General features: G+C 43.2%; 1 protein-coding gene across 2 annotated transcripts in view; it reads right to left on the bottom strand.

Annotated features, from left to right (window-relative positions):
- The window catches only part of LOC139423715 (cyclin-dependent kinase 14), a 229,164-nt gene extending 217,016 nt beyond the window's left edge, over positions 1–12,148 (bottom strand). For both annotated transcript variants that reach the window (XM_071175337.1, XM_071175331.1), the window contains exons 1-2: positions 11,689–12,148; positions 6,021–6,052 (exon numbers count right to left, since the gene is read on the bottom strand). In XM_071175337.1, coding sequence (XP_071031438.1) covers positions 6,021–6,052; positions 11,689–11,782 — 126 coding nt within the window. In that variant the 5' untranslated portion in view covers positions 11,783–12,148. The remainder of the gene's footprint in view (positions 1–6,020; positions 6,053–11,688) is intronic.
- Between the last annotated feature and the right edge of the window lie 239 nt (positions 12,149–12,387).

The following is a 12,387-nucleotide window of genomic DNA, read 5'->3' as shown; positions in this document are numbered from 1 at the left end:
TGCATTCATTTCTGATCCTGACACCAAACACATTCAATTATTCAATGTGCCAGACTCCAATTCTGCTGAGAATAGATAATGAAGTTCTCGTGCTACAGAGAGAGAGAGAGAGAGAGAGAGAAAGAGAAAGAGAGAGATAGAGAGAGAGAGAAAAAAAAAAGAGAAAACAAGGAAGGAGAAAATAATTATTAATAGACAGAAATAATTGAAGACCTTGGCCTTAATCTAACAATATTTTGCAATTGTCATTATACAGAAGTTATTGTTTGCATTGCTACACATTTAAATCTCTCTGTGTGCATACAATGTGTGAAGTGAAGACAAAGCGACACTCATGGAACTCGGCTTACATGTTAACTAAAATTGGATTGAGTCCGTGGGTCAGCAGCTGAGGATGTGTGCATGCTAGCACACACGCACGAGCACACGCACACACACACAATCCTTTAAAATCTGCACATTCTAATGGCTCAACATGATGCCTCCTGAGACTTCCTCTTAAGTAGAGGCCATTTCAGCATTCCAGTGTGTGTGTGTGTGTGTGTGTGTGTGTGTGTGTGTGTGTGTGTGTGTGTGTGTGTGTGTGTGTGTGTGTGTGTGTGTGTGTGTGTGTGTGTGTGTGTGTGTGTATTTCAGCGTCCCAGAGTTCTCTAACAGCCTTCTGTAATAGAACAGTCAAACCCACAGCAGTGTTATTTAACATTCAGCCAGGCCACACAGCACAGCGTCTGTGTTTCCACTAGGAGAGGGGAGCAAGGGGGGCAAGGAGAAAGAGAGAGAGAGAGGTAGGGAGATGAAAAGAGAGATTGAGTGGCAGAGAGAGAGAGAAAGAGAGAGAAAGACAGAGACAGAGAGAGATATAAGAGAGATATAAGAGAGAAGGAATCAGAGAGATAGGAGCAGGATGGAGAGAAAGAGCGACAAAGACACAGAGAAAGAGTGAGAGAGAAGAGGAGAGAGGGACAGAGAGAAGAGGAGAGAGGGGGATAAAGACTGCTGTGGATGACTGGTCTCTTTCTCTGGGAGTTATGACCAGATGATATCTCTTTCTGTGCCAGATACAGTCACATTACCTTGGAGCAACAATTTAATATCAAGACAAACTAACAGGGTACTGTTGATAATTCTTCAGGCAGTGTAGTAGGCTAGCTACTCTGGGTACATTTTAATCAGACTCGTGGTGTTCAACCCATGATGAATATGCATCAGCTGAACAATGTAGCAAACAATGGACCCTTCTTTAAGACACAAACACAAGCCGGCTAATTCCTCTCCTTACTGGTCCCTCAGAGACACCCTGGTGCTGCACAGGAAATAGTTATTTTTCTTTCCTAAATTCTTTAAATTGTTTCCCTGGACCATTTATAGCCAATGGTCCGGGTTATATCCCAGGGCACCAGCTTCTTGGAACGGTCCGGTTCACATTATTTCACCACAAAAGTCCCAGTAGCATAAAAGGGACTGGTGGTGGCGATATATCTAATCTATGTTCATCAGCATAATCACAGGAAACATAACTAATGCCAATGTTAAATAACTTAGATTTTATATACAGACATTTTATATACAGCTGGACTCCAGTGCCAACACAAATAATGACTTGTGCAAAGCCCCTGTGATGACAAAGTCTTAAAAAGAGCATAATCACTTCCTCAGTGCAACCACAGAGCTGAGACTGCAGATTACAAGAGAGGGAGAGAGGGAGGGAGAGAGAAAGAGTAAAAAAGAGGGGAATTGGGAAAGAGAAAGAGGGAGAGAGTGAGAAAGAGAGAGAGAGAGAGAGAGAGAGAGAGAGAGAGAGAGAGACACCAAATAATGCATGCAGAGCAAAATTTAGGTTGATACCGCTAATGATCAAAATCCAGAAAAGAACAGCAACAGAATTAGACCTAATCAAATCATGAGAAAACAAAAATATAATTACTTGACACATTGGAAAGAATGAACAAAAAGCAGAGCAAACTAGAATGCTATTTGGCCCTAAACAGAGAGTACAGAGTAGCAGAATACCTAACCATTGTGACTGACCTAAACCTAAGGAAAGCTTTAACTATGTACAGACTCAGTGAGCATTGCTATTATTGAGAAAGGCCGCCGTAGGCAGACCTGGCTCTCAAGAGAAGACAGGCTATGTGCACACTGCCCACAAAATGAGGTGGAAACTGAGCTGCACTTCCTAACCTACTGCCAAATGTATGACCATATTAGAGATACATATTTCCCTCAGATTACACAGATCCACAAAGAATTAGAAAACAAACCCATTTTTGATAAACTCCCATATCCTTTGGGTGAAATACCACAGTGTGCCATCACAGCAGCAAGATTTGCAAACTGTTGCAACAAGGGCAACCAGTGAAGAACAAACACCATTGTAAATACAACCCATATTTATGTGTATTTATTTTCCCTTTTGTACTTTAACTATTTGCACATAATATGACATTTGTAATGCCTTTATTATTTTGGAACTTTTGTGAGTGTAATGTTTACTGTAAATTGTTATTATTCTAACTTTTTTTTTTAACTTTTGATGATTATTTAGCTCACTTGCTTTGGCAATGTAAACATGTGTTTTCCTTGCCAATAAAGTCCTTAAATAGAATTGAATTGAGAGAGAGAGAGAGAGAGAGAGAAAGAGCTTAGTCAGAGCCAGGGGCGGGCTTAGTGATTTGGAGGCCCCCGTCAGAGGCCAGTCTGTATTACCTTTTAATGTGCCATGAACACAACCAGTCATGTTTTTATCTGATTGTCAAATAATCACTTCAAAAGTAGGTTACCTTCACACGTTCATCCAAAATAATTCCAGCATCCGAACAGTGCACTGTGCACCCACCAACTTTCCTTCAATTCAATAGAGGCTGAAACTATCTCACCGGGGAAAGCATCCGAGCGAGCGAAACAGCGCCCCTCTGTGTTACTATATGTAGCCCATGTATCTGATGCTGTCTGGCCAAAACAAAGTATGACATGCCAGACAGCATCAGATAAATGGGCTACACATACTGTACATGTCCTCTGCTTAGATGACGACGCAGTTTTATCAGCAGCACCTGCCTTTTTACTGAAGAAATGTGTATTGTATCCTCTTAGAGTCCAAGTACCCAGGGCTGAGTCGAGAACCAGTCTTCCCTAAATAGCAAAATGGGGTGGAGACCAGACGTAAATCAGTGACGCCTCGCTACAAGTCAAATCAATCAAATGCCTTGCTTGGGGGGAGCTCCAATAGTGCTCACTAAATTAGTGTTGTAGGTGCAACCATGCATGGTGAAGATGGCCAGGAAATCGCTGATTGAAATCTCCATCAATATACAGTATGTCGATGTATTTGGATTGTGTATTGAGCACACTTCTGACAAAACGGTTTCCCCCGAGGTTTTCTTCCATTTTCTGCAATGTTGCAAACGAGCATACGGACCAACTCTCTGCAAAATGTGTCCTATCCAGTCAGAAAAGTGTGCCGAACATAACACCTGGCACCAACGGGCCTGTGGGCAAGGGTTCTTGAAAAGTAACATCCAATCAAAATATTGCCGCTGGGAGCCAACATTCAAACTGTTTTTGCAATACAAAATTCTCCACACAGCGATGCGATTTTGGAGGTATGGCAACGTGAGACTACTACTAAGCTAACATATGGAATAGTTTTAAGATGCTCATACCAAGGATGATTTAGATATTTGATTTAGAATTTTAGGTTACAAAAATATGAATTGATGACGTGGAAATGCCCTATTCACTTCCATTCATATTTCGCCCGGTAACAAGTTACCTAATTTGACAAACACTGCTATAGCTCTGCCACCTTCAGCCGACATCGGTGGATATCTCTACCTTATACACAGATTATGATGGGGATGTATTTATTGCTTTGAGCGGAGCATGGGGGGGTAGAAATGATTAGAATATTATTTTAAAAATGTATGGCAGGCTCATGAGGTCCATTGATGATGTGAGGCCTGAGGCAATTGCCTCTTCTGCCTGATGGTAAGTCCACCAGTGGTCAGAGGAAGGTTAGAGTTCTGCTTCTCTATACAAAAGCATGGAAAGGAGATGCTCATTATGAACTGAGAGGTGGCCACAGCAGTGATAGGGAGAGAGGGACAAGGAGAGAGAGAGAGAGAGAGAGAGAGAGAGAGAGAGAGAGAGAGAGAGAGAGAGAGAGAGAGAGAGAGAGAGAGAGAGAGAGAGCGCAGCAGGGAGTAATTGCCCATCACTCTTATAATCTGTGTAGGGATAGGCAAGAATACAGGAACATGGGAGGAGGGGACATCCCCAGAGATTTAACAGAGGTAGAAAAACAGCTAATCGTGGCTCTTCCCTTGTGTGCATCAGTTGTGCTGGGCATACACTACACAGCTTCTAAAATCTTTACAACTTGGACGTGGTCACATTTCATGATATCCTTGTCCCAAATCTTTCCTTTCTTTTTTCCATCCTCAACCCCAGGACGTGGCTGCTCACATTAAATAATGATTCCCTAGTTGATCCTGCCCTGCGTTTCTCGGTTGTCGTGGGGAAAAAATGCTGACACGCAAACAGTGAGCTGCTTTGTAAGTGTGCACATTATTATGGGCAGAATTTTTTTTTTTAATCCGGAGGCGCAGAATATGGACTTAATATAAAATAGTAACGATAATATGACATTATATTTTTGGTTTCTGTCATGGTAGGACGCAGATGTAATATTGGTGGAGTTTGTTTTGCATGGCCCGGTGCCCCGGGTGGGTGGAGATTTCACTTAAAGACCAATGGAATGAGCAAACTGCGCTCATCTGGGGCACGTAAAAGGAACTTGCACATTGAAGGCAGCCAGGTTCTCTCCACATCTCCACCAATCTGTGCTCCATCACCTCGGTCCACACGGTGTGTGTAGTTGTTACTTTCCTCTTTGCCATCATTGTTTTGGTCTCACATGTTGAGTGCTCATTGGCTATTGGCAGCATTCCTTGACCAATCGCGTTGTAGCTCTGCTCATACTACAAGATGCACAACCTAAATGTGTCCCAAAAACTTTCAGGACATCCGACAGGGATCTGGAGAACGTCAGTGCGTCCTTGACCCACTCAAACTATGCAAGTCCTGACGTATTGATCCTAGCCCAAGTTCATAGGGTTTCACCCCGATCATGAAAATGTGTCTAGGATGGCAAAAAACTTGGGGAATTCATGGCATAATTGTGTAGTGTATGCCCGGCATTAGTTTCAGCCTCCATTTGCAGAGCTGTTCAGTTAGTTAATGCAATCCCTGGTTTGTCTGTACCATCACCGCCTTCATAAGCTGAACAGATAAGGTTATCATTAACCAAAGCAAGATCAGCAAACATTCACGCTGGCTGCTGTCTCCTCAGTCTCTCTACACCTTGTGTACTTGAATTTCCAACTGGAAAAGGGAAAGGCTTAGAGACCACAGGAGTTAAGCCTTATCTTTCACCAAGAACATCTCTTTAGATACCAATCTAAAGCACCGCATTGAGGGCTTGGGGGAAGAAAAAAAAATCAATGTTACTTCAACTCAAAAGAGCAAGCAAGCAGAATTTCCCTGCCAACGCATTTAACATTTACATCCTAGTGTCTACGGCCTTATCGGCATCCTCATCAACACACGCTCGCATGCAAACACACTCACGCACACGCACACACACACACACACACACACATTGTTATACTTGGGAAAACATTTGCTAAAACTTTCATCATTCTGATGTTAGTTTCTCTGTCCACAGAATGTGTCTGGTTGGCTTCCTAGTGACAAACGCTGGCCCAGAGGACTGGAACTACTGAGATGATAGGACAGCCCTGATGCAGCACACATGAGCACATTACAAACCCTATCTAATGTCCGTTCATAGAAATAAACTACTGAACTGCATACAGTATCACCACAGCATTGTCTGTCTATGAATTCAATCCATGATACAACACAATAAACACAATAAGCATTACCATCAAATATTGTTGTATTGCACTGAAAAAATGGGCCAATCATTTCACCAGCTGTTTCACTGGTTTTGAACTCACCTCATCAAAGCCACTGTCCTCTTTCTTGAAAGCTGAAAATAGAGAAAAGAAGAAAATCAGGCTCACATTGACGTCTTCTGAACAGGGAACAAACACAGTGCCTACAACCAGTGTGCACTCACTTATAACCCACACACACACGCACACACGTACAGTACGCACACACACAGCCCTGTAATTGTGTCCTGATTTCCTATTTGTGTGATAAAGATGAATTATGCTTCCTTCATTAAGGTAGACACTCAGGCAGACAGTCCGAGGTCAATCAACATGATCCGACACTGGCAGCGTTCAGAAGAAGAGTTTGTTTGTGCTTTATCAGACAGACCTTTCAGACACTGCATCATCTTTAGTAAACTAGTGAATGGCTGGGAACACACCTGGGTTCACTTCAAATAGTATTTGAAATCTTTAAATATACTTTAGCTGTGCTTGATTGATCTTGCCTGGCGCAACGGAACCAATAGAATAGTCCCAAAAAAGGCCTCCCGGGTGGCGCAGGGGTCTAGGGCACTGCATCGCAGTGCTAGCTGTGCCACCAGAGACTCTGGGTTCGCGCCCAGGCTCTGTCGCAGCCGGCCGCGACCGGGAGGTCCGTGGGGCGACGCACAATTGGCCTAGCGTCGTCCGGGTTAGGGAGGGTTTGGCCGGTAGGGATATCCTTGTCTCATCGTGTAGTAGCGACTCCTGTGGCGGGCTGGGTGCAGTGCACGCGCTAACCAGGTCGCCAGGTGCACGGTGTTTCCTCCGACACATTGGTGCGGCTGGCTTCCAGGTTAGATGCGCGCTGTGTTAAGAAGCAGTGCGGCTTGGGTTGGGTTGTGTTTCGGAGGACGCATGGCTTTCGACCTTTGTCTCTCCTGAGCCCTTACGGGAGTAGAAGCGATGAGACAAGATAGTAACTACTAACAATTGGATACCACGAAATTGGGGAGAAAGGCGGGTAAAATAAATACAATTTCAAATTAAAAAGAATAGTCCCAAAAGTGCACACCCCACCCAAATGGCAGGCAAACGCTGTAAGTAATTTTGAAAGATTTCAAATAATATTTGAACCCAGGTGTGGCAGGGAGAGAGCAACACAACACTAGAAGCCCATTGGTGTGACTGAGGAGCTCTTGTCTTCTCTCGCCACTATAACTATAATCACAGGAAGTCATAGTGATTGCATTGGACAGCAATAGGTAAACAATGCTGTGTTGCCGGTGTGATTGTTTCCTCCTTGACAGCTAGATGTACTGTATTCAGTGCCAACCAGATCTTATCTTCAGCATTGTTTTTAACTGTGAAAGACAAACCAATCCACATTGCCTGGGAGGAGTGCTGAAAAATGCTTTTTGGAAACATAGCCTAATAAATATCTCTTTAATTACAAATTTCTCATAATGAACTCAATAATTATCTGATTGGAGGGTATCACAACTAATCTGACACAATGAGACAGGGGAAGTTACAGATGGGAGTAACAGTATTTTGTTTGGCCTTGATGTGAAATGACTTATTCATGTCAATGGCATTGTTTTGAGGAAGAGTCATCTAGACGCGGAGCCATAAAATTGCGTCTTTCTCATCAGAGAACAGTGACACAGTAGGATCATTACAACTGCAGTAAATGGGAGTCAATACACAAGACATTGTTATTTAGTTCGAACATTCATTCACATACAAGTCTGATATATTGAACATTTCCAACACAGAACTAAACATGGACTCGTATTCAAGAACATAAATATAAAATACTATACAGTTGAATTCGGAGGTTTACATACATCTAAGCCAAATACAGTATATTTAAACTCAGTTTCACAATTCCTGACATTTAATCCTAGTAAAAATTCCCTGTCTTAGGTCAGTTTGGATCACCACTTTATTTCATCAATGTGAAATGTCAGAATAATAGTAGAGAGAATGATTTATTTCAGCTTTTATTTCTTTCATCACATCCTCAGTGGGTCTCTAGGAGACAGAACGTGTCTCCTTCCTGAGCGGTATGACGGCTACGTGGTCCCATGGTGTTTATACTTGCGTGCTATTGTTTGTACAGATGAACGTGGCTCCTTTAGGTGTTTGGAAATTGCTCCCATGGATGAACCAGACTTGTGGAGGTCTTGGCTGATTTCTTTTGATTTTCCCATGATGTCAAGCAAAGAGGCACAGAGTTTGAAGGTAGGCCTTGAAATACATCCACAGGTACACCTCCAATTGACTCAAATGATGTCAATTAGCCTATCAGACGCTTCTAAAGCCATGACATCATTTTCTGGAATTTTCCAAGTTGTTTAAAGGCATTCCCCAACTGGAGGCCCAAGGGGGATTTTTATTTTTTTATAATAAAATAATATGTTTATTATTATAATTATTGGACATAAAAGACAGCTCCAATTGATTATAATTTGAGAAATAGTTTCCAAAGTATTCCCACGCATAATACAGAGATTTACAGTGTATGCGATCGTGAGCAAATGTAAGCAAGGTTAGAAATTATTATGTTATAGTAAATTTTGTCACGTGTGCTCCCTCTCTGGCCTCCAGGTCACCATGCTGCACACCTGTCACCATTGTTACACGCATCAGTGCATAATGAAATTGCCTCACCAAAGGGAAGCATCAGGGAGTGTTTAATTTTAAAAATAATTGTGTTGGAGGTGATGTCAGGTCCGGGTGTCAGAACCAGAGCTACCTGGGAGGCCTCAGCTGGTTTGTTGGATTCCCATGCCTCAGCGGGTTTGAAGGGTTCCCCTGCCTCAGCTGACTCGACGGGTTTCCATACCTCAGCGGGATCGATAGGCTACCATGCCTCAGTTGGCTCGACAGGCTACCATGCCTCAGCTGGCTCGACAGGCTACCATGCCTCAGCTGGCTCAGCTGGCTTGACAGGATCCCATGCCTCAACTGGCTCAACAGGCTCCCATGCCTCAGCTGGCTCAGCGTGCTCAACAGGCTCCCATGCCTGAGCTGGCTCGACAGGCTACCATGCCTCAGCTGACTCAGCTGGCTCGACAGGCTACCATGCCTCAGCTGGCTCGACAGGATCCCATGCCTCAGCTGGCTCAACAGGCTCCCATGCCTCAGCTGGCTCAACAGGCTCCCATGCCTCAGCTGGCTCGACAGGCTACCATGCCTCAGCTGGCTCGACAGGCTTCCATGCCTCAGCGGGTTCGACAGGCTCCCATGCCTCAGCTGGCTCGACAGGCTACCATGCCTCAGCTGGCTCGACAGGCTTCCATGCCTCAGCGGGTTCGACAGGCTCCCATGCCTCAGCTGGGTGAACAGGTTCCCGTGCCTCGACCGAGGCACCTGGGGAGGTCTCAGCCGGCTCATCAGGCTCTCATGCGACCGGTCCGCTATTGATCCCCGGGATCGTTCCTGTGGTTGGTGTCCTGTTGCTGGAGCCGAACGCGCAAGGGAGGGGGTACTGTCACGTGTGCTCCCTCTCCGGCCTCTAGGTCACCAGGCTGCTCATTATGGCACACACCTGTCACCATCGTTATGCGCATCGCCGCATAATGACACTCACCTGGACTCCATCACCTCCTTGATTACCTGCCCTATATATGTCACTCCCTTTGGTTCCTTCCCTATATCTGTCTCTCCCATTGGTTCCTTCCCTATATCTGTCTCTCCCATTGGTTCCTTCCCCAGGTGTCATTGTTTCTGTTTCAGTTTCATGTATGTGCGTTGTTTGTGTTTCTTGTTTTGTATTATGTTTTCATTTATTTATTAAACGATTCACTCCCTGAAATTGTTCCCGACTCTCAGTGCACACGTTACAAATTTGCAGTCTACAAATTATTTGTAATTATGAATCTAGTTGAATCTAGCTGAATCTAGTTGATGATCCCTGAAGTAGGCCAACAGTCTCATCCCAGCTAACCTCAGCTAAGGTCAGAAGGCTGCATTGTCATAGCGATGTACTTGAAATACACAGTAACAGTTAAAAGACAAGGATAGAGTTGTGAGTTTGTAGATCCTACAGTAAATGACCTTAGCACAGTTAGCAATTGACATGCAAGGTGGTAGCATAGCCTGGAATAGCAAGGTAGCATAAATAGCCTACAATCTGGGTCCCACATCAAATTCCCAACTCCATTTAGCATGATATGTTCCATTTCGTATGATATGTATTAACTTGAGGATGTCCATCACCCATGCCTTATGACATGTTATGAATTACAATTTATATTATATATTACGAATTTGGAAAAAATTATCAAAAAAAATATTCATATTTTTCCGTCATTGTCTTTTGATGAACGAAAACATGTTCTATCATAGTAGCTCAAAATTGATCAGAAATTACTACTCTGCTTTGCTCTTTGCAATTTAGTTTTTGGTTCTTTTTTGTTGTTTGCTCTCTGAACTGGCTTATATTGGTTGTGTCACATCATTTGAAACTGGTTAGATCAATTTTGAGTGGTTGTGTTCAATCAATGACATATGTTCTCTATTTGTATTTGATTGTTGCCACTTATGTTTACCAGTATGGATGACATGTGCATTAGAGTGCAGAATGTGTTTTGAGAATGAGAACGTGTTTAGAATTTTGCTGAAAAGTCTAAGTGAGATCTGCAAATTGTGAAATGGTTTAAGGTATTGACAAATAGACTGCATAATTAGCTAAATGAGTCCAGGCAACTGAGAACTTCGTTCAGCCAATGGGTTTTAGTCTTTTAGCAATTGAGAAAAACTGTATTAGGACATGTATGGAAATAATAATATCTACTGGTATATAGTATAGTAAGCATTATGATTTGGTTACAAGAAGCCCAACTTCTCTAACTAAGATGTAATGCTCTTTGTTAAACCATCCGTGAAACACAGACAGCGAGTGAGTGATCAATCAATGCCTATATAGTGCGGTGCACCACGTTGAGGGCTGATGCAGATATCAGCAGCAACAGTGACCAATATGGACAAGGACAATCCATGCAGCAGAAAAGTCAATGCAGACCTTTTTTCATGCAGCCTCATATTCGACCCATATTGGTAAATGTTCCCTCTTCTTGTTGTATCTGATCAGTTCATTTGTGGGGAGAGAATATTTAACAGTCGTCTACATTGGGAGTGATATTTGGTGAGCCTTTAATGCACCAAACCGTATAGACCAACACGGGATGAGAGAGAGAGAGAGAGAGAGAGAGAGAGAGAGAGAGAGAGAGAGAGAGAGAGAGAGAGAGAGACAGTGTGTGTACCTGCTTAGATGCCTGAGTTTACTCACGCAGGCCATTTGGATAGCAAGCTCCTTCCAGTTGTACAATAAGCACATCGGCAAATCCCTGATGTTTTATACGGCAGTAATGATAACACTCAACATGAACTACCCATTTACAATATTCACATAGCTAATATCATAGCCATGTATTTAGAATGCACTTTTTCTAATGTCATTTACGGTTACAGTGTAACATTGTGTTTAATTGCAGCAACACAATGACAGTTATTGCCATAATGCATAATCGTAATGTTGTAAAAGTGATTGCCACCAGTGTGAATGCCACCGCATGTAAAGCTTTTTCGTAATAGTGAAATTCCGCTATCGTCCCGAATAGTTGGAGTGGACATTATTAGAATAGTTCCCTAGGCTACAGCACCGTTTTCCATAACCGTTAACTGCGATAGGCTATGCATTGTTGCACTAAAACCGCTACAGTAGGGTTAGGCTACTCACCTATGCGACTGAAGCTCTCTGACAAAGTTCTTCGCAACTTTTTCATTTTGCCGATTTTTTCAGCAGGTTTCGAAACTGGCATCAGGTCACACATCTTGACGGTTGGACTGCAGCAGACAGTGGTCTTCACAAAACTGGAGAGGAGCGCAGGGTTCAAACCAAGGGGTTCTCCGTTCTACTACGATGTCAAGAAACAGGAAACGTTTATGCTAACGCTTTTGTTTTCAAAAACACATTGGTGTATTCTTCTCAGGTTTTCTTTGTGTCCAACGACATTTCTAAAGTCGGATTTTTCCACAAGATGCCAAGTATGAAGCTGTAAAATAAAACATGGGCTAGCTGATATTCTCTGTTTTCTCCCTGAAACTGAACGGGTTTTTGAATTCTTTCTTTCTCTCTCCCAGTCTCTTTCTCACTCAGTCTCTCTCTCCCTCTCTGCTCTGCTCCCCTGCAATCTGGATGTCATTTTTGGGATTCTCTCTCTCCGGTCTGCGAGAGGGAAGAAAAAAACATTCTCCAGCAGAGCTACAAACCCCGCCCCCGCGCAACGATTGGCCAAATAAGAACAGGGGATTCTGTGATTTGCCATTGATCTATCAATCATGCTTTAGTGCCGCTCGAATAACAAAAAAATATATAACCATTTAACTGCGCAGGGTTCATAGCCAGGGAGTCCGATGTTCAGATAAAAGTAACTCA

The sequence above is a fragment of the Oncorhynchus clarkii genome, chromosome 2 (genome assembly GCF_045791955.1).
Source record: "Oncorhynchus clarkii lewisi isolate Uvic-CL-2024 chromosome 2, UVic_Ocla_1.0, whole genome shotgun sequence".
NCBI lineage: Eukaryota > Metazoa > Chordata > Actinopteri > Salmoniformes > Salmonidae > Oncorhynchus > Oncorhynchus clarkii.
Note: the sequence above shows the minus strand (reverse complement) of the source record. Positions and strands in the feature narration are given on the sequence as shown.